Source organism: Ranitomeya variabilis, chromosome 6 (genome assembly GCF_051348905.1).
Source record: "Ranitomeya variabilis isolate aRanVar5 chromosome 6, aRanVar5.hap1, whole genome shotgun sequence".
Taxonomy (NCBI): Eukaryota; Metazoa; Chordata; class Amphibia; order Anura; family Dendrobatidae; genus Ranitomeya; species Ranitomeya variabilis.
This window is the reverse complement of record NC_135237.1, coordinates 583,073,785-583,094,877: the sequence shown is the minus strand read 5'-3', so window position 1 is coordinate 583,094,877 and position 21,093 is coordinate 583,073,785. Positions and strand designations below refer to the sequence as shown.

Below are 21,093 nucleotides of genomic sequence, written 5' to 3'. Positions count from 1 at the left end.
ATGTAGATGCGTTTTTTCTGGCGCTTGGATTGCTCTATGACGAACCAAATTCTGTGGATCAGGCAGAGAAAATCTTGCTGGCTCTATGTCAGGGTCAGGATGATGCTGAAATGTATTGTCAGAAGTTTAGAAAGTGGTCTGTGCTTACTCAATGGAATGAGTGTGCTCTGGCAGCAATTTTCAGAAAGGGTCTTTCTGAGGGCCTTAAGGATGTTATGGTGGGGTTCCCCACACCTGCTGGTCTGAATGAATCAATGTCCTTGGCTATTCAGATCGATCGGCGTTTGCGGGAGCGGAATTTTGTGCACCATATGGCGGTGTTCTCTGAGCAGAGGCCTGAGCCTATGCAATGTGATAGGACTTTGACCAGAGCTGAACGGCAAGAGCACAGACGTCAGAATGGGCTGTGTTTTTACTGTGGTGACTCCACTCATGCTATCTCTGATTGTCCTAAGCGCACTAAGCGGTCCGCTAGGTCTGTCACCATTGGTACTATACAGCCTAAATTTCTTTTGTCCGTTACTTTGATTTGCTCTTTGTCGTCCTACTCTGTTATGGCGTTTGTGGATTCAGGCGCAGCCTTGAATTTGATGGACTTAGAGTATGCCAGGCGCTGTGGTTTTTTCTTGGAGCCCTTGCAGCATCCTATTCCTTTAAGGGGAATTGATGCTACGCCTTTGGCCAAGAATAAGCCTCAGTACTGGACCCAGTTGACCATGTGCATGGCTCCTGCACATCGGGAAGATATTCGCTTTTTGGTGTTGCATAATTTGCATGATGTGGTCGTGTTGGGTTTGCCATGGCTACAGGTCCATAATCCAGTATTGGACTGGAAATCTATGTCTGTGTACAGTTGGGGTTGTCAAGGGGCCCATGGTGATGTTCCAGCGTTGTCAATTTCTTCTTCCACTCCTTCTGAAGTACCTGAGTTTTTGTCGGATTACCAGGATGTATTTGATGAGCCCAAGCCCATTGCCCTGCCTCCTCATAGGGATTGTGATTGTGCTATTAATTTGATTCCTGGTAGTAAGTTTCCTAAAGGCCGACTTTTCAATTTATCTGTGCCAGAACACGCCGCTATGCGGAGCTATATAAAGGAGTCCTTGGAGAAAGGGCATATTCGCCCGTCGTCGTCACCGTTGGGAGCAGGGTTCTTTTTTGTGGCCAAGAAGGATGGTTCTCTGAGACCTTGCATAGATTACCGCCTTCTTAATAAAATCACGGTCAAATTTCAGTACCCTTTGCCTCTATTGTCTGATTTGTTTGCTCGGATTAAGGGGGCTAATTGGTTTACCAAGATAGATCTTCGAGGAGCGTATAATCTTGTGCGTATTAAGCGGGGCGATGAATGGAAAACCGCATTTAATACGCCTGAGGGCCATTTTGAGTATCTGGTGATGCCATTCGGGCTTTCTAATGCGCCATCTGTATTCCAGTCCTTTATGCATGACATCTTCCGAAAGTATCTGGATAGATTCATGATAGTATATTTGGATGATATTTTGGTCTTTTCGGATGATTGGGAGTCTCATGTGAAGCAGGTCAGAATGGTGTTCCAAGTCCTTTGTGCTAATTCCTTGTTTGTGAAGGGGTCTAAGTGTCTCTTCGGAGTTCAGAAGGTTTCCTTTTTGGGCTTCATTTTTTCCCCTTCTACTATCAAGATGGATCCAGTTAAAGTCCAGGCCATTTATGATTGGACTCAGCCTACATCTGTAAAGAGCCTTCAGAAATTCCTGGGCTTTGCGAATTCTTACCGTCGCTTTATCGCTAATTTTTCTAGTGTTGTCAAACCACTGACTGATTTGACCAAGAAAGGTGCGGATGTGGGGAATTGGTCCTCTGCGGCCGTTGAGGCGTTTCGGGAGCTGAAACGTCGTTTTTATTCGGCTCCTGTGTTGTGTCAGCCAGATGTTTCGCTCCCTTTTCAGGGGGAGGTTGATGCTTCTGAGATTGGAGCAGGGGCTGTTTTGTCTCAGAGAAGTTCTGATGGCTCTGTGATGAAGCCATGTGCTTTCTTTTCTAGAAAGTTTTCGCCTGCTGAGCGTAATTATGATGTTGGCAATCGGGAGTTGTTGGCCATGAAGTGGGCATTCGAGGAGTGGCGACATTGGCTTGAGGGCGCCAAGCATCGTGTGGTGGTCTTGACGGATCACAAGAATCTGATTTATCTCGAGTCTGCCAAGCGGTTGAACCCTAGACAGGCTCGATGGTCACTGTTTTTCTCCCGTTTCGATTTCGTGGTTTCATACCTTCCGGGTTCTAAGAATGTGAAGGCTGATGCCCTTTCAAGGAGTTTTGTGCCTGATTCTCCGGGAGTTTCTGAGCCGGCTGGTATTCTCAAAGAGGGGGTGATTTTGTCTGCCATCTCCCCTGATTTGCGGCGGGTTCTGCAGGAGTTTCAGGCGGATAGACCTGACCGCTGTCCTGCAGAGAGACTGTTTGTCCCTGATAGATGGACTAGTAGGGTTATCTCGGAGGTTCATTGTTCGGTGTTGGCTGGTCATCCTGGAATTTTTGGTACCAGAGATTTGGTGGCTAGGTCCTTTTGGTGGCCTTCCTTGTCCCGGGATGTGCGTGCTTTTGTGCAGTCCTGTGGGACTTGTGCTCGGGCGAAGCCCTGCTGTTCTCATGCCAGTGGGTTACTTTTGCCCTTGCCGGTCCCGAAGAGGCCCTGGACGCATGTTTCCATGGATTTTATTTCAGATCTCTCTGTCTCTCAAAGGATTTCGGTCATCTGGGTGGTTTGTGATCGCTTCTCTAAGATGGTCCATTTGGTACCCTTGCCTAAGTTGCCTTCATCCTCTGATTTGTTTCCGTTGTTTTTCCAGCATGTGGTTCGTTTGCATGGCATTCCGGAGAACATTGTGTCGGACAGAGGTTCCCAGTTTGTTTCGAGGTTTTGGCGGTCCTTTTGTGCTAAGATGGGCATTGATTTGTCTTTTTCTTCTGCTTTCCATCCTCAGACAAATGGCCAAACTGAACGAACCAATCAGACTTTGGAGAACTATCTGAGATGCTTTGTTTCTGCTGATCAGGATGATTGGGTGACCTTCTTGCCATTGGCTGAGTTCGCCCTTAATAATCGGGCCAGTTCGGCTACTTTGGTTTCACCTTTTTATTGTAATTCTGGTTTCCATCCTCGTTTCTCTTCAGGGCAGGTTGAGCCTTCGGACTGTCCTGGTGTGGATTCAGTGGTGGACAGGTTGCAGCAAATTTGGACTTATGTAGTGGACAATTTGACATTGTCACAGGAGAAGGCTCAACGTTTCGCTAACCGCCGTCGCCGTGTTGGTCCTCGACTTCGTGTTGGGGATCTGGTTTGGTTGTCATCTCGTTATGTTCCTATGAAGGTTTCTTCTCCTAAGTTTAAGCCTCGTTTTATTGGGCCTTATAAGATTTCTGAAATCCTCAATCCTGTGTCATTTCGTTTGGACCTTCCAGCTTCTTTTGCCATCCATAATGTGTTCCATAGGTCGTTGTTGCAGAGATATGTGGCGCCTATGGTTCCTTCCGTTGACCCTCCTGCTCCGGTGTTGGTCGAGGGAGAATTGGAGTATGTGGTGGAGAAGATTTTAGATTCTCGTATCTCGAGACGGAAACTTCAGTATCTGGTCAAATGGAAGGGCTATGGTCAGGAAGATAATTCCTGGGTTCTTGCTTCTGATGTCCATGCTGCCGATTTGGTTTGTGCCTTTCATTTGGCTCGTCCTAATCGGCCGGGGGGTTCTGGTGAGGGTTCGGTGACCCCTCCTCAAGGGGGGGGTACTGTTGTGAACTATGTTTTCGAACTCCCTCCTGTGGTCAGGAATGGTATTTCTGTGAGTTCTGTCCGTGGGTTCCCTCTGGTGGCTGAAAGTGGAGCTGCTGGTCTGGAAGTGGCTTCCTCAGCTGCATCGTTTAGGACTGGGCTGGTTCCTCTATTTAACTCTGCTCAGATCGTTACCTGATGCCAGTTGTCAATGTCTCTGTACTGGTTCAGATCTCACTTGGATCTCCTGATGACCTGTCTACTTCAGCAGAAGCTAAGTCCCTGTTAAGCTCATTTGTTGTTCATTTGTGTGCTGAATATATTTCTAAGTACCTGCTAAGTTTTGTCCAGCTGGCTATCATGATATTGTCTCGCTAGCTGGAAGCTCTGGGTTGCAGAGTGGCACCTACCGCCCCGTGAGTCGGCGCGGGGGGTTTCTTGCTCACTCTGCGTGGCTTTTTGTAGTTTTTTGTGCTGACCGCAAAGATCCCTTTATCTATCTTCTGTCTATTTAGTAAGTCTGGCCTCCTTTGCTGAAACCTGTCTCATTCCTATGTTTGTGCCTTCCTCTTAACTCACCGTCAATATATGTGGGGGGCTGCTCTTTTCCTTTGGGGAATTTCTCTGAGTCAAGGTGAGGCTATATTTCTCTTTAGGGGTAGTTACCTCTCAGGCTGTGAAGAGTCGTCTAGGCAGAGTCAGGTACGATCCACGGCTAATTCTAGTGTGTGTGATAATAGATTAGGGCTGCGGTCAGCAGAGCTCTCACTTCCCAGAGCTCGCTCAATTTTGCAGTTTTGATTATCAGGTCATTCCAGGTGCACCTAACCACCAGGTCCATCATAACAGATAGGTGTGCGGGCGACTACTGAGGCTGGCTGGCTTCCTAGATAGGCCGGCGACTGCTTGGGCTCGCTGTTTGAATAGGGGGCGGGGTTGTCTTCTTGGACTGGCTGCTTAAATAGGTGGGCGGGCAACTACTTAGGCTGGCTGGCTTCCTAGATAGGCCGGCGACTGCTTGGGCTCACTGCTTGAATAGGGGGCGGGGCGTCTTCTTGGACTGGCCACTTAGATAGGTGTGCGGGCGACTACTGAGGCTGGCTGGCTTCCTAGATAGGCCGGCGACTGCTTGGGCTCGCTGTTTGAATAGGGGGCGGGGTGTCTTCTTGGACTGGCTGCTTAAATAGGTGGGCGGGCAACTACTTAGGCTGGCTGGCTTCCTAGATAGGCCGGCGACTGCTTGGGTTCACTGCTTGAATAGGGGGCGGGGCGACTGCTTGGACTGGCTGCTTAGATAGGTGGGCGGGCGACTATTTAGGCTGGCTGCTTGGATAGGCCGGCGACTGCTTGGGCTTACTGCTTGAATAGGGGGCGGGGAGACTGCTTGGACTGGCTGCTTAGATAGGTGGGCGGGCGACTACTTAGGCTCGCTGGCTGCTTGGATAGGCCGGCCTGCTCCTTCTATTTGGAACCTGTCGCCTTGAATTACCTCCAGGTTGCACAGCAGGTTTGTGTGCTGCTCATGATCGGATATCGGTTCTCGGGTTAGGGTTTGGGAAAGATGATGCCGGCTTCCTGTCCCATCTTTACTTTTGTCGTGTAGATGATTCTTGAAAGGAAGACTAACGCTCGAAGGCAGAAAAGAGAGACCCTTAAGGAACGTGCTGAACCCGTGACCGAAAACATACACGATGCTGGATGTCCACAGTCGAAGGATGCGTTGTCTCCAGTATCAAGCACTAGCCGTGTATCAGAGGCTCCCAGAAAAACCATTACTTGTGAATCTGCTCCAAAAACTGAAGGCTGTGACCAGCACAATCCACAGGGCGCAACGAAACCCAAGTCACCCGTATACAATCCCATCACCCACAGTGTCAGCCAGCGTATGTGCTATGCACCCTCGATCACTGAAGAATGTGTTATTACCGCAGCCCACACAACATAAGAACATGTTTTTTCTTTCAGAGGGGTCTGTACATTGGCGAGCTGCATCACACCAAAAAAGATCAGGAAGTCGGCAAAGCCAGGAGCACACCATGACCAGCCCAGGGGTAAGAGGAGTGTTCATCACACAGACAGAGAATTGCTGATGCCACTTGTGTTATTGGTCACAGGATCTACTTTGTATAGCGTCCCACCTGTCCAGGTGCAAACAGCATGTACAACTGCTCCAATCCTGCTCTTCCACCTCTCTGACAAAATGCCTGGTAACCAATACTACCCTTCCCCCTCTCTCACAAAATGCATGGTAACTCCAATCCTGCCCTTCCACCTCTCTGACAAAATGCCTGGTAACCAATACTACCCTTCCCCCTCTCTCACAAAATGCACGGTAACTCCAATCCTGCCCTTCCACCTCTCTGACAAAATGCACGGTAACTCCAATCCTGCCCTTCCCCCTCTCTCACAAAATGCACGGTAACTCCAATCCTGCCCTTCCACCTCTCTCACAAAATGCATGGTAACTGCAATCCTGCTCTTCCGCCTCTCTGACAAAGTGCATGGTAACTCCAATCCTGCCCTTCCACCTCTCTGACAAAATGCACGGTAACTCCAATCCTGCCCTTCCACCTCTCTGACAAAATGCATGGTAACTGCAATCCTGCTCTTCCGCCTCTCTGACAAAATGCACAGTAACTCCAATCCTACCCTTCCGCCTCTCTGACAAAATGCACAGTAACTCCAATCTTGGCCTTCCACCTCTCTGACAAAATGCATGATAACTCCAATCCTGCCCTTCCACCTCTCTGACAAAATGCACGGTAACTCCAAGCCTGCCCTTCCACCTCTCTGACAAAATGCATGGTAACTCCAATCCTGCCCTTCCACCTCTCTGACAAAATGCATGGTAACTTCAATCCTGCCCTTCCACCTCTCTGACAAAATGCATGGTAACTCCAATCCTGCCCTTCCACCTCTCTGACAAAATGCATGGTAACTCCAATCCTGCTCTTCCGCCTCTCTGACAAAATGCACGGTAACTCCAATCCTGCCCTTCCACCTCTCTGACAAAGTGCATGGTAACTCCAATCCTGCCCTTCCACCCCTCTGACAAAGTGCATGGTAACTCCAATCCTGCCTTTCCACCTCCCTGACAAAGTGCATGGTAACTTCAATCCTGCCCTTCCACCCATCTGACAAAATGCATGGTAACTCCAATCCTGCTCTTCCACCTCTCTGACAAAGTGCATGGTAACTCCAATCCTGCCTTTCCACCTCCCTGACAAAGTGCATGGTAACTTCAATCCTGCCCTTCCACCCATCTGACAAAATGCATGGTAACTCCAATCCTGCTCTTCCACCTCTCTGACAAAGTGCATGGTAACTCCAATCCTGCCCTTCCACTTCTCTGACAAAATGCATGGTAACTCCAATCCTGCTCTTCCACCTCTCTGACAAAATGCACGGTAACTCCAATCCTGCCCTTCCACCTCTCTGACAAAATGCATGGTAACTCAAATCCTGCCCTTCCACCTCCCTGACAAAGTGCATGGTAACTTCAATCCTGCCCTTCCACCCATCTGACAAAATGCATGGTAACTCCAATCCTGCTCTTCCACCTCTCTGACAAAATGCACGGTAACTTCAATCCTGCCCTTCCACCTCTCTGACAAAATGCATGGTAACTCCAATCCTGCTCTTCCGCCTCTCTGACAAAATGCACGGTAACTCCAATCCTGCCCTTCCACCTCTCTGACAAAGTGCATGGTAACTCCAATCCTGCCCTTCCACCCCTCTGACAAAGTGCATGGTAACTCCAATCCTGCCTTTCCACCTCCCTGACAAAGTGCATGGTAACTTCAATCCTGCCCTTCCACCCATCTGACAAAATGCATGGTAACTCCAATCCTGCTCTTCCACCTCTCTGACAAAGTGCATGGTAACTCCAATCCTGCCTTTCCACCTCCCTGACAAAGTGCATGGTAACTTCAATCCTGCCCTTCCACCCATCTGACAAAATGCATGGTAACTCCAATCCTGCTCTTCCACCTCTCTGACAAAGTGCATGGTAACTCCAATCCTGCCCTTCCACTTCTCTGACAAAATGCATGGTAACTCCAATCCTGCTCTTCCACCTCTCTGACAAAATGCACGGTAACTCCAATCCTGCCCTTCCACCTCTCTGACAAAATGCATGGTAACTCAAATCCTGCCCTTCCACCTCCCTGACAAAGTGCATGGTAACTTCAATCCTGCCCTTCCACCCATCTGACAAAATGCATGGTAACTCCAATCCTGCTCTTCCACCTCTCTGACAAAGTGCATGGTAACTCCAATCCTGCCCTTCCACTTCTCTGACAAAATGCATGGTAACTCCAATCCTGCTCTTCCACCTCTCTGACAAAATGCACGGTAACTCCAATCCTGCCCTTCCACCTCTCTGACAAAATGCATGGTAACTCAAATCCTGCCCTTCCACCTCTCTGACAAAATGCATAGTAACTTCAATCCTGCCCTTCCACCCCTCTGACAAAGTGCATGGTAACTCCAATCCTGCCCTTCCACCCATCTGACAAAGTGCATGGTAACTCCAATCCTGCCCTTCGTCCCCTCTGACAAAGTGCATGGTAACTCCAATCCTGCCTTTCCACCCCTCTGACAAAATGCACGGTAACTCCTATCCTGCCCTTCCACCCCTCTGACAAAATGCACGGTAACTCCAATCCTGCCCTTCCACCTCTCTGACAAAACGCACGGTAACTCAAATCCTGCTCTTCCACCTCTCTGACAAAATGCATGGTAACTTCAATCCTGCCCTTCCACCTCTCTGACAAAATGCACGGTAACTTCAATCCTGCCCTTCCACCCCTCTGACAAAGTGCATGGTAACTCAAATCCAGCCCTTCCACCCATCTGACAAAGTGCATGGTAACTCCAATCCTGCCTTTCCACCCCTCTGACAAAATGCACGGTAACTTCAATCCTGCGCTTCCACCTCTCTGACAAAATGCATGGTAACTTCAATCCTGCCCTTCCACCACTCTGACAAAATGCACGGTAACTCCTATCCTGCCCTTCCACCCCTCTGACAAAATGCACGGTAACTCCAATCCTGCCCTTCCACCTCTCTGACAAAATGCACGGTAACTCCAATCCTGCTCTTCCACCTCTCTGACAAAATGCATGGTAACTTCAATCCTGCCCTTCCACCCCTCTGACAAAGTGCATGGTAACTCAAATCCAGCCCTTCCACCCATCTGACAATGTGCATGGTAACTCCAATCCTGCCCTTCGTCCCCTCTGACAAAGTGCATGGTAACTCCAATCCTGCCTTTCCACCCCTCTGACAAAATGCATGGTAACTGCAATCCTGCTCTTCCGCCTCTCTGACAAAATGCATGGTAACTTCTATCCTGCCCTTCCACCTCTCTGACAAAATGCACGGTGACTCCAATTTTGCCCTTCCACCTCTCTGACAAAATGCATGATAACTCCAAACCTACCCTTCCGCCTCTCTGACAAAATTCACGGTAACTCCAATCCTACCCTTCCACCTCTCTGACAAAATGCACGGTAACTCCAATCCTGCCTTTCCACCCCTCTGACAAAATGCACGGTAACTCCAATCCTGCCCTTCCACCTCTCTGACAAAATGCACGGTAACTCCAAGCCTGCCCTTCCACCTCTCTGACAAAATGCACGGTAACTTCAATCCTGCCCTTCCACCTCTCTGACAAAATGCATGGTAACTCCAATCCTGCCCTTCCACCTCTCTGACAAAATGCATGGTAACTCCAATCCTGCTCTTCCGCCTCTCTGACAAAATGCATGGTAACTCCAATCCTGCCCTTCCACCTCTCTGACAAAATGCATGGTAACTGCAATCCTGCTCTTCCGCCTCTCTGACAAAGTGCATGGTAACTGCAATCCTGCTCTTCCGCCTCTCTGACAAAATACACGGTAACTTCAATCCTGCCCTTCCACCTCTCCGACAAAATGCATGATAACTCCAATCCTGCCCTTCCACCTCTCTGACAAAATGCATGGTAACTCCAATCCTACTCTTCCGCCTCTCTGACAAAATTCACGGTAACTCCAATCCTGCCCTTCCACCCCTCTGACAAAATGCATGGTAACTTCAATCCTGCCCTTCCACCTCTCTGACAAAATGCACGGTAACTTCAATCCTGCCGTTCCACCTCTCTGACAAAATGCATGGTAACTCCAATCCTGCCCTTCCACCTCTCTGACAAAATGCATGGTAACTCCAATCCTGCTCTTCCGCCTCTCTGACAAAATGCACGGTAACTCCAATCCTGCCCTTCCACCTCTCTGACAAATTGCATGGTAACTCCAATCCTGCTCTTCCGCCTCTCTGACAAAATGCACGGTAACTCCAATCCTGCCCTTCCACCTCTCTGACAAAGTGCATGGTAACTCCAATCCTGCCCTTCCACCCCTCTGACAAAATGCATGGTAACTCCAATCCTGCCTTTCCACCTCCCTGACAAAGTGCATGGTAACTCCAATCCTGCCCTTCCACCCATCTGACAAAATGCATGGTAACTCCAATCCTGCCCTTCCACTTCTCTGATAAAATGCATGGTAACTCCAATCCTGCTCTTCCGCCTCTCTGACAAAATGCACGGTAACTCCAATCCTGCCCTTCCACCTCTCTGACAAAGTGCATGGTAACTCCAATCCTGCCCTTCCACCCCTCTGACAAAATGCATGGTAACTCCAATCCTGCCTTTCCACCTCCCTGACAAAGTGCATGGTAACTCCAATCCTGCCCTTCCACCCATCTGACAAAATGCATGGTAACTCCAATCCTGCCCTTCCACTTCTCTGATAAAATGCATGGTAACTCCAATCCTGCTCTTCCACCTCTCTGACAAAATGCACGGTAACTCCAATCCTGCCCTTCCACCCCTCTGACAAAATTCACGGTAACTCCAATCCTGCCCTTCCACCTCTCTGACAAAATGCATGGTAACTCCAATCCTACTCTTCCGCCTCTCTGACAAAATGCACGGTAACTCCAATCCTGCCCTTCCACCCCTCTGACAAAATGCGTGGTAACTCCAATCCTGCCTTTCCACCTCTCTGACAAAATGCATGGTAACTTCAATCCTGCCCTTCCACCTCTCTGACAAAATGCACGGTAACTCCAATCCTGCCCTTCCACCCATCTGACAAAATGCGTGGTAACTCCAATCCTGCCTTTCCACCTCTCTGACAAAATGCATGGTAACTTCAATCCTGCCCTTCCACCTCTCTGACAAAATGCACGATAACTCCAATCCTGCTCTTCCGCCTCTCTGACAAAATGCACGGTAACTCCAATCCTGCCCTTCCACCTCTCTGACAAAGTGCATGGTAACTCCAATCCTGCCCTTCCACCCCTCTGACAAAGTGCATGGTAACTCCAATCCTGCCTTTCCACCTCTCTGACAAAGTGCATGGTAACTTCAATCCTGCCCTTCCACCCATCTGTCAAAATGCACGGTAACTCCAATCCTGCCCTTCCACCCCTCTGACAAAATGCATGATAACTCCAATCCTGCCCTTCCACCTCTCTGACAAAATGCATGGTAACTCCAATCCTACTCTTCCGCCTCTCTGACAAAATTCACGGTAACTCCAATCCTGCCCTTCCACCCCTCTGACAAAATGCACGATAACTCCAATCCTGCCCTTCCACCCCTCTGACAAAGTGCATGATAACTGCAATCCTGCTCTTCCGCCTCTCTGACAAAATGCGTGGTAACTCCAATCCTGCCTTTCCACCTCTCTGACAAAATGCATGGTAACTCCAATCCTGCTCTTCCGCCTCTCTGACAAAATGCACGGTAACTCCAATCCTGCCCTTCCACCTCTCTGACAAAGTGCATGGTAACTCCAATCCTGCCCTTCCACCCCTCTGACAAAGTGCATGGTAACTCCAATCCTGCCTTTCCACCTCTCTGACAAAGTGCATGGTAACTTCAATCCTGCCCTTCCACCCATCTGTCAAAATGCACGGTAACTCCAATCCTGCCTTTCCACCCCTCTGACAAAATGCATGATAACTCCAATCCTGCCCTTCCACCTCTCTGACAAAATGCATGGTAACTCCAATCCTACTCTTCCGCCTCTCTGACAAAATTCACGGTAACTCCAATCCTGCCCTTCCACCTCTCTGACAAAATGCACGATAACTCCAATCCTGCCCTTCCACCTCTCTGACAAAATGCGTGGTAACTCCAATCCTGCTCTTCCGCCTCTCTGACTAAATGCACGGTAACTTCAATCCTGACCTTCCACCTCTCTGACAAAATGCGTGGTAACTCCAATCCTGCCCTTCCACCCCTCTGACAAAGTGCATGGTAACTCCAATCCTGCCTTTCCACCTCTCTGACAAAGTGCATGGTAACTTCAATCCTGCCCTTCCACCCATCTGACAAAATGCATGGTAACTCCAATCCTGCCTTTCCACCTCTCTGACAAAATGCATGGTAACTGCAATCCTGCTCTTCCGCCTCTCTGACTAAATGCACGGTAACTTCAATCCTGACCTTCCACCTCTCTGACAAAATGCGTGGTAACTCCAATCCTGCCCTTCCACCTCTCTGACAAAATGCATGGTAACTCCAATCCTGGCTCTTCCACCTCTCTGACAAAGTGCATGGTAACTCCAATCCTGCCCTTCCACCTCTCTGACAAAATGCATGGTAACTCCAATCCTGCTCTTCCACCTCTCTGACAAAATGCACGGTAACTCCAATCCTGCCCTTCCACCTCTCTGACAAAATGCACGGTAACTCCAATCCTGCCCTTCCACCTCTCTGACAAAGTGCATGGTAACTTCAATCCTGCCCTTCCACCCCTCTGACAAAGTGCATGGTAACTCTAATCCTGCCTTTCCACCTCTCTGACAAAGTGCATGGTAACTCTAATCCTGCCTTTCCACCTCTCTGACAAAGTGCATGGTAACTCTAATCCTGCCTTTCCACCTCTCTGACAAAATGCATGGTAATTTCAATCCTGCCCTTCCACCCCTCTGACAAAGTGCATGGTAACTCAAATCCAGCCCTTCCACCCATCTGACAATGTGCATGGTAACTCCAATCCTGCCCTTCGTCCCCTCTGACAATGTGCATGGTAACTCCAATCCTGCCCTTCGTCCCCTCTGACAATGTGCATGGTAACTCCAATCCTGCCTTTCCACCCCTCTGACAATGTGCATGGTAACTCCAATCCTGCCCTTCCACCTCTCTGACAAAGTGCATGGTAACTCCAATCCTACTCTTCCGCCTCTCTGACAAAATTCACGGTAACTCCAATCCTGCCCTTCCACCCCTCTGACAAAATGCACGATAACTCCAATCCTGCCCTTCCACCCCTCTGACAAAGTGCATGATAACTGCAATCCTGCTCTTCCGCCTCTCTGACAAAATGCGTGGTAACTCCAATCCTGCCTTTCCACCTCTCTGACAAAATGCATGGTAACTCCAATCCTGCTCTTCCGCCTCTCTGACAAAATGCACGGTAACTCCAATCCTGCCCTTCCACCTCTCTGACAAAGTGCATGGTAACTCCAATCCTGCCCTTCCACCCCTCTGACAAAGTGCATGGTAACTCCAATCCTGCCTTTCCACCTCTCTGACAAAGTGCATGGTAACTTCAATCCTGCCCTTCCACCCATCTGTCAAAATGCACGGTAACTCCAATCCTGCCTTTCCACCCCTCTGACAAAATGCATGATAACTCCAATCCTGCCCTTCCACCTCTCTGACAAAATGCATGGTAACTCCAATCCTACTCTTCCGCCTCTCTGACAAAATTCACGGTAACTCCAATCCTGCCCTTCCACCTCTCTGACAAAATGCACGATAACTCCAATCCTGCCCTTCCACCTCTCTGACAAAATGCGTGGTAACTCCAATCCTGCTCTTCCGCCTCTCTGACTAAATGCACGGTAACTTCAATCCTGACCTTCCACCTCTCTGACAAAATGCGTGGTAACTCCAATCCTGCCCTTCCACCCCTCTGACAAAGTGCATGGTAACTCCAATCCTGCCTTTCCACCTCTCTGACAAAGTGCATGGTAACTTCAATCCTGCCCTTCCACCCATCTGACAAAATGCATGGTAACTCCAATCCTGCCTTTCCACCTCTCTGACAAAATGCATGGTAACTGCAATCCTGCTCTTCCGCCTCTCTGACTAAATGCACGGTAACTTCAATCCTGACCTTCCACCTCTCTGACAAAATGCGTGGTAACTCCAATCCTGCCCTTCCACCTCTCTGACAAAATGCATGGTAACTCCAATCCTGGCTCTTCCACCTCTCTGACAAAGTGCATGGTAACTCCAATCCTGCCCTTCCACCTCTCTGACAAAATGCATGGTAACTCCAATCCTGCTCTTCCACCTCTCTGACAAAATGCACGGTAACTCCAATCCTGCCCTTCCACCTCTCTGACAAAATGCACGGTAACTCCAATCCTGCCCTTCCACCTCTCTGACAAAGTGCATGGTAACTTCAATCCTGCCCTTCCACCCCTCTGACAAAGTGCATGGTAACTCTAATCCTGCCTTTCCACCTCTCTGACAAAGTGCATGGTAACTCTAATCCTGCCTTTCCACCTCTCTGACAAAGTGCATGGTAACTCTAATCCTGCCTTTCCACCTCTCTGACAAAATGCATGGTAATTTCAATCCTGCCCTTCCACCCCTCTGACAAAGTGCATGGTAACTCAAATCCAGCCCTTCCACCCATCTGACAATGTGCATGGTAACTCCAATCCTGCCCTTCGTCCCCTCTGACAATGTGCATGGTAACTCCAATCCTGCCCTTCGTCCCCTCTGACAATGTGCATGGTAACTCCAATCCTGCCCTTCGTCCCCTCTGACAATGTGCATGGTAACTCCAATCCTGCCTTTCCACCCCTCTGACAAAATGCACGGTAACTCCAATCCTGCCTTTCCACCCCTCTGACAATGTGCATGGTAACTCCAATCCTGCCCTTCGTCCCCTCTGACAATGTGCATGGTAACTCCAATCCTGCCCTTCGTCCCCTCTGACAATGTGCATGGTAACTCCAATCCTGCCCTTCGTCCCCTCTGACAATGTGCACGGTAACTCCAATCCTGCCCTTCCACCTCTCTGACAAAATGCACGGTGCAGGGCAACGCTGATCCTCCTGCCCCATGATGAGGCATACAGCGCCTCTGCTGGGTGAGTGGAGCTGCCCTGTAATCGCATCCTCGGTGTAGAGGCCTTTCTGATGTTAGTGCTGTTCACACATAATCTACGTACATTCTGATTTCTCCTCAAGGTGAATAAAGGTCTAGAGTCTCGAGGGAAAACTGCTCCTGTCACAAGGACCCGCTCATTCTCACTGACCCAGCAGGCGCGGGCAGCGGCACCCAACAACCTTCTCACTCGGAAGGATACAGTGCCCGCTACCACAGTGAGCGTAGCCGCCATCAGCGCCAGACTGGTACGTACAACTGGAAATACTGATATACAAGGGCTAGGGAAGCGGCTGGTGAGGACTGGTGGTGATGGAGGATGTATATGTACTGGTGATACTGGGGGTGATGGAGGATGTATCTTTACTGGTGGTAATGGGGGTAATGGAGGATTTCTCTGTACTGGTGATACTGGTGGTGATGGAGGATTTTCTGTACTGATGATACTGGTGGTGATGGAGGATTTCTCTGTACTGGTGATACTGGTGGTGATGGAGGATTTCTCTGTACTGGTGATACTGGCGGTAATGGAGGATTTTCTGTACTGATGATACTGGTGGTGATGGAGGATTTTCTGTACTGGTGATACTGGTGGTGATGGAGGATGTATCTGTACTGGTGATACTGGTGGTAATGGAGGATTTCTCTGTACTGGTGATACTGGCGGTAATGGAGGATTTCTCTGTACTGGTGATACTGGTGGTGATGGAGGATTTCTCTGTACTGGTGAGGACTGGTGGTGATGGAGGATGTATATGTACTGGTGATACTGGGGGTGATGGAGGATGTATCTTTACTGGTGGTAATGGAGGATTTCTCTGTACTGGTGGTGATGGAGGATTTCTCTTTACTGGTGATACTGGTGGTGATGGAGGATTTCTCTGTACTGGTGATACTGGTGGTGATGGAGGATGTATCTTTACTGGTGGTAATGGAGGATTTCTCTGTACTGGTGATACTGGTGGTGATGGAGGATTTTCTGTACTGGTGATACTGGTGGTGATGGAGGATGTATCTGTACTGGTGATACTGGTGGTGATGGAGGATTTTCTATACTGGTGATACCGGTGGTGATGGAGGATTTCTCTGTACTGGTGATACTGGTGGTGATGGATTATTTCTCTGTACTGGTGATACTGGTGGTGATGAAGGATGTATCTGTACTGGTGATACTGGTGGTAATGGAGAATTTCTCTGTACTGGTGATACTGGTGGTGATGGATTATTTCTCTGTACTGGTGATACTGGTGGTAATGGAGGATTTCTCTGTACTGGTGATACTGGTGGTGATGGAGGATTTTCTGTACTGATGATACTGGTGGTGATGGAGGATTTCTCTGTACTGGTGATACTGGTGGTAATGGAGGATTTCTCTGTACTGGTGATACTGGTGGTGATGGAGGATTTTCTGTACTGGTGATACTGGTGGTGATGGAGGATTTCTCTGTACTGGTGATACTGGTGGTGATGGAGGATTTCTCTGTACTGATGATACTGGTGGTGATGGAGGATTTCTCTTTACTGGTGATACTGGTGGTGATGGAGGATTTTCTGTACTGATGATACTGGTGGTGATGGAGGATTTCTCTGTACTGGTGAAACTGGTGGTAATGGAGGATTTCTCTGTACTGGTGATACTGGTGGTAATGGAGGATTTCTCTGTACTGGTGATACTGGTGGTAATGGAGGATTTCTCTGTACTGGTGATACTGGTGGTAATGGAGGATTTCTCTGTACTGGTGATACTGGTGGTGATGGAGGATTTTCTGTACTGATGATACTGGTGGTGATGGAGGATTTCTCTGTACTGGTGATACTGGTGGTAATGGAGGATTTTTCTGTACTGGTGATACTGGCGGTGATGGAGGATTTTTTTGTACTGGTGATACTGGCGGTGATGGAGGATTTCTCTACTGGTGATACTGGTGGAGATGGAGGATTTTCTGTACTGATGATACTGGTGGTGATGGAGGATTTCTCTGTACTGGTGATACTGGTGGTGATGGATGATTTCTCTGTACTGGTGATACTGGTGGTAATGGAGGATTTCTCTGTACTGGTGATACTGGTGGTGATGGAGGATTTCTCTTTACTGGTGATACTGGTGGTGATGGAGGATTTCTCTGTACTGGTGATACTGGTGGTGATGGAGGATTTTCTGTACTGATGATACTGGTGGTGATGGAGGATTTCTCTGTACTGGTGAAACTGGTGGTAATGGAGGATTTCTCTGTACTGGTGATACTGGTGGTAATGGAGGATTTCTCTGTACTGGTGATACTGGTGGTAATGGAGGATTTCTCTGTACTGGTGATACTGGTGGTGATGGAGGATTTTCTGTACTGGTGATACTGCTGGTAATGGAGGATTTCTCTGTACTGGTGATACTGGTGGTGATGGAGGATTTTCTGTACTGATGATACTGGTGGTGATGGAGGATTTCTCTGTACTGGTGATACTGGTGGTGATGGAGGATTTTCTGTACTGATGATACTGGTGGTGATGGAGGATTTCTCTGTACTGGTGAAACTGGTGGTAATGGAGGATTTCTCTGTACTGGTGATACTGGTGGTAATGGAGGATTTCTCTGTACTGGTGATACTGGTGGTGATGGAGGATTTTCTGTACTGGTGAAACTGGTGGTAATGGAGGATTTCTCTGTACTGGTGATACTGGTGGTAATGGAGGATTTCTCTGTACTGGTGATACTGGTGGTAATGGAGGATTTCTCTGTACTGGTGATACTGGTGGCGATGGAGGATTTCTCTGTACTGATGATACTGGTGGAGATGGAGGATTTTCTGTACTGATGATACTGGTGGTGATGGAGGATTTCTCTGTACTGGTGAAACTGGTGGTAATGGAGGATTTCTCTGTACTGATGATACTGGTGGTGATGGAGGATTTCTCTGTACTGGTGAAACTGGTGGTAATGGAGGATTTCTCTGTACTGGTGATACTGGTGGTGATGGAGGATTTTCTGTACTGGTGATACTGGTGGTAATGGAGGATTTTTCTGTACTGGTGATACTGGTGGCGATGGAGGATTTCTCTGTACTGATGATACTGGTGGTGATGGAGGATTTCTCTGTACTGGTGATACTGGTGGTGATGGAGGATGTATCTGTACTGGTGATACTGGTGGTGATGGAGGATTTTTCTGTACTGGTGATACTGGTGGCGATGGAGGATTTCTCTGTACTGATGATACTGGTGGTGATGGAGGATTTCTCTGTACTGGTGATACTGGTGGTGATGGAGGATTTTTTTGTACTGGTGATACTGGCGGTGATGGAGGATTTCTCTACTGGTGATACTGGTGGCGATGGGGGATTTTCTGTACTGATTACTGGTGGTGATGGAGGATTTCTCTGTACTGGTGGCATCTGAGCTCCACTCCCTACTGGTAAGACTGTTATCACAAATCCGTTGATCTGGATTTTCTGTCCCCTCCAGAACCTGCGAACTCCACTGGTGCAGACCCGCGAAGTGAGACCTGCCCCGAAGTTCAGTAGAAAGATGTTTCAGGCAGCGTCCAACGTGAGCACATCTGGGGACCCCAAAGCTTCACTGCACAGTTACACGCAGGCCTATGGAACCATCAGTAAATCAGCGCTGCAGAATCTCCCGCTGCCGAGTGACCCGAGACCATGAATGAACTGGCCACAGCATCTGGGGGCCACGTACGGGCCTGTGCGGTGCAGGGTCTTCCGCATCAGCAGCTGTATAAGTGCCTTCTTCCATTTAGCGATGCGCGCTGGTGTCCTCTCAGAACTATGTGCCTTGTACATGATCCACCCGGGGGGGGAAACGGACCCAGCGGGGAGGTCCAGATGAGGCACGGACCCAGCAGGGAGGTCCAGGTGAGGCACTGACCCAGTGGGGAGGTCCAGGTGAGGCACGGACCCAGCGGGGAGGTCCAGGTGAGGCACTGACCCAGTGGGGAGGTCCAGGTGAGGCACGGACCCAGCGGGGAGGTCCAGGTGAGGCACGAGCGCCCCTCACAGCTCCTGTTTTCTACTGATAATAGAGGTGATTATTTATTGCGTCTTGTGTGGTTGAATTCTCTGGGAGTGGGAGGAAACTTCTGTAAGGTAGGAAATGTCTTCAAATTTCACAAAATGTGGCCAAAAGTATGTACCCCCCAGGTGCACCTCCAAGGGCTTCTCTATCCACAGACATGAATATGGAGAAAAGTATGTTCCCCCAAATCCACCTCCAGGGGGCTACTCTGTCCTCATCTACATCCATAGAAATTAATATGGAGAAAGTATGTGCCCCCCACATCCTCCTCCGGGGGCTTCTGTGTCCTCATCTACATCCATAGAAATTAATATGGAGAAAGTATGTGCCCCCCACATCCACCTCCGGGGGCTTCTCTGTCCTCATCTACATCCATAGACATTAATATGGAGAAAGTATGTGCCCCCCACATCCACCTCCGGGGGCTTCTCTGTCCTCATCCACATCCATAGACATTAATATGGAGAAAGTATGTGCCCCCCACATCCTCCTCCGGGGGCTACTCTGTCCTCATCTACATCCATAGAAATTAATATGGAGAAAGTATGTGCCCCCCACATCCACCTCCGGGGGCTTCTCTGTCCTCATCTACATCCATAGACATTAATATGGAGAAAGTATGTGCCCCCCACATCCTCCTCCGGGGGCTTCTCTGTCCTCATCTACATCCATAGACATTAATATGGAGAAAGTATGTGCCCCCCACATCCTCCTCCGGGGGCTTCTCTGTCCTCATCTACATCCATAGACATTAATATGGAGAAAGTATGTGCCCCCCACATCCACCTCCGGGGGCTTCTCTGTCCTCATCTACATCCATAGACATTAATATGGAGAAAGTATGTGCCCCCACATCCACCTCCGGGGGCTTCTCTGTCCTCATCTACATCCATAGACATTAATATGGAGAAAGTATGTGCCCCCACATCCACCTCCGGGGGCTTCTCTGTCCTCATCTACATCCATAGACATTAATATGGAGAAAGTATGTGCCCCCCACATCCTCCTCCGGGGGCTTCTCTGTCCTCATCTACATCCATAGACATTAATATGGAGAAAGTATGTGCCCCCCACATCCACCTCCGGGGGCTTCTGTGTCCTCATCTACATCCATAGACATTAATATGGAGAAAGTATGTGCCCCCCATATCCTCCTCCGGGGGCTTCTCTGTCCTCATCTACATCCATAGACATTAATATGGAGAAAGTATGTGCCCCCCCACATCCTCCTCCGGGGGCTTCTCTGTCCTCATCTACATCCATAGACATTAATATGGAGAAAGTATGTGCCCCCCACATCCTCCTCCGGGGGCTTCTCTGTCCTCATCTACATCCATAGACATTAATATGGAGAAAGTATGTGCCCCCCACATCCTCCTCCGGGGGCTTCTCTGTCCTCATCTACATCCATAGACATTAATATGGAGAAAGTATGTGCCCCCACATCCACCTCCGGGGGCTTTTCTGTCCTCATCTACATCCATGGACATTAATATGGAGAAAGTATGTGCCCCCCACATCCTCCTCCGGGGGCTTCTCTGTCCTCCTCTACATCCATAGACATTAATATGGAGAAAGTATGTGCCCCCACATCCACCTCCGGGGGCTTCTCTGTCCTCATCTACATCCATAGACATTAATATGGAGAAAGTATGTGCCCCCACATCCACCTCCGGGGGCTTCTCTGTCCTCATCTACATCCATAGACATTAATATGGAGAAAGTATGTGCCCCCCACATCCTCCTCCGGGGGCTTCTCTGTCCTCATCTACATCCATAGACATTAATATGGAGAAAGTATGTGCCCCCCACATCCACCTCCGGGGGCTTCTGTGTCCTCATCTACATCCATAGACATTAATATGGAGAAAGTATGTGCCCCCCATATCCTCCTCCGGGGGCTTCTCTGTCCTCATCTACATCCATAGACATTAATATGGAGAAAGTATGTGCCCCCCACATCCACCTCCGGGGGCTTCTCTGTCCTCATCTACATCCATAGACATTAATATGGAGAAAGTATGTGCCCCCACATCCTCCTCCGGGGGCTTCTCTGTCCTCATCTACATCCATAGACATTAATATGGAGAAAGTATGTGCCCCCCACATCCACCTCCGGGGGCTTCTCTGTCCTCATCTACA

The 21,093-nt window shown here is 49.1% G+C and overlaps 1 protein-coding gene across 2 annotated transcripts in view; it reads left to right on the top strand.

Moving 5' to 3' along the window:
• Positions 1-18,974, top strand: part of MAPK15 (mitogen-activated protein kinase 15) — a 148,603-nt gene extending 129,629 nt beyond the window's left edge. For both annotated transcript variants that reach the window (XM_077268466.1, XM_077268465.1), the window contains exons 12-15: positions 5,352-5,631; positions 5,714-5,799; positions 15,012-15,176; positions 18,385-18,974. In XM_077268466.1, coding sequence (XP_077124581.1) covers positions 5,352-5,631; positions 5,714-5,799; positions 15,012-15,176; positions 18,385-18,582 — 729 coding nt within the window. In that variant the 3' untranslated portion in view covers positions 18,583-18,974. The remainder of the gene's footprint in view (positions 1-5,351; positions 5,632-5,713; positions 5,800-15,011; positions 15,177-18,384) is intronic.
• The last annotated feature ends 2,119 nt before the right edge of the window (positions 18,975-21,093 follow it).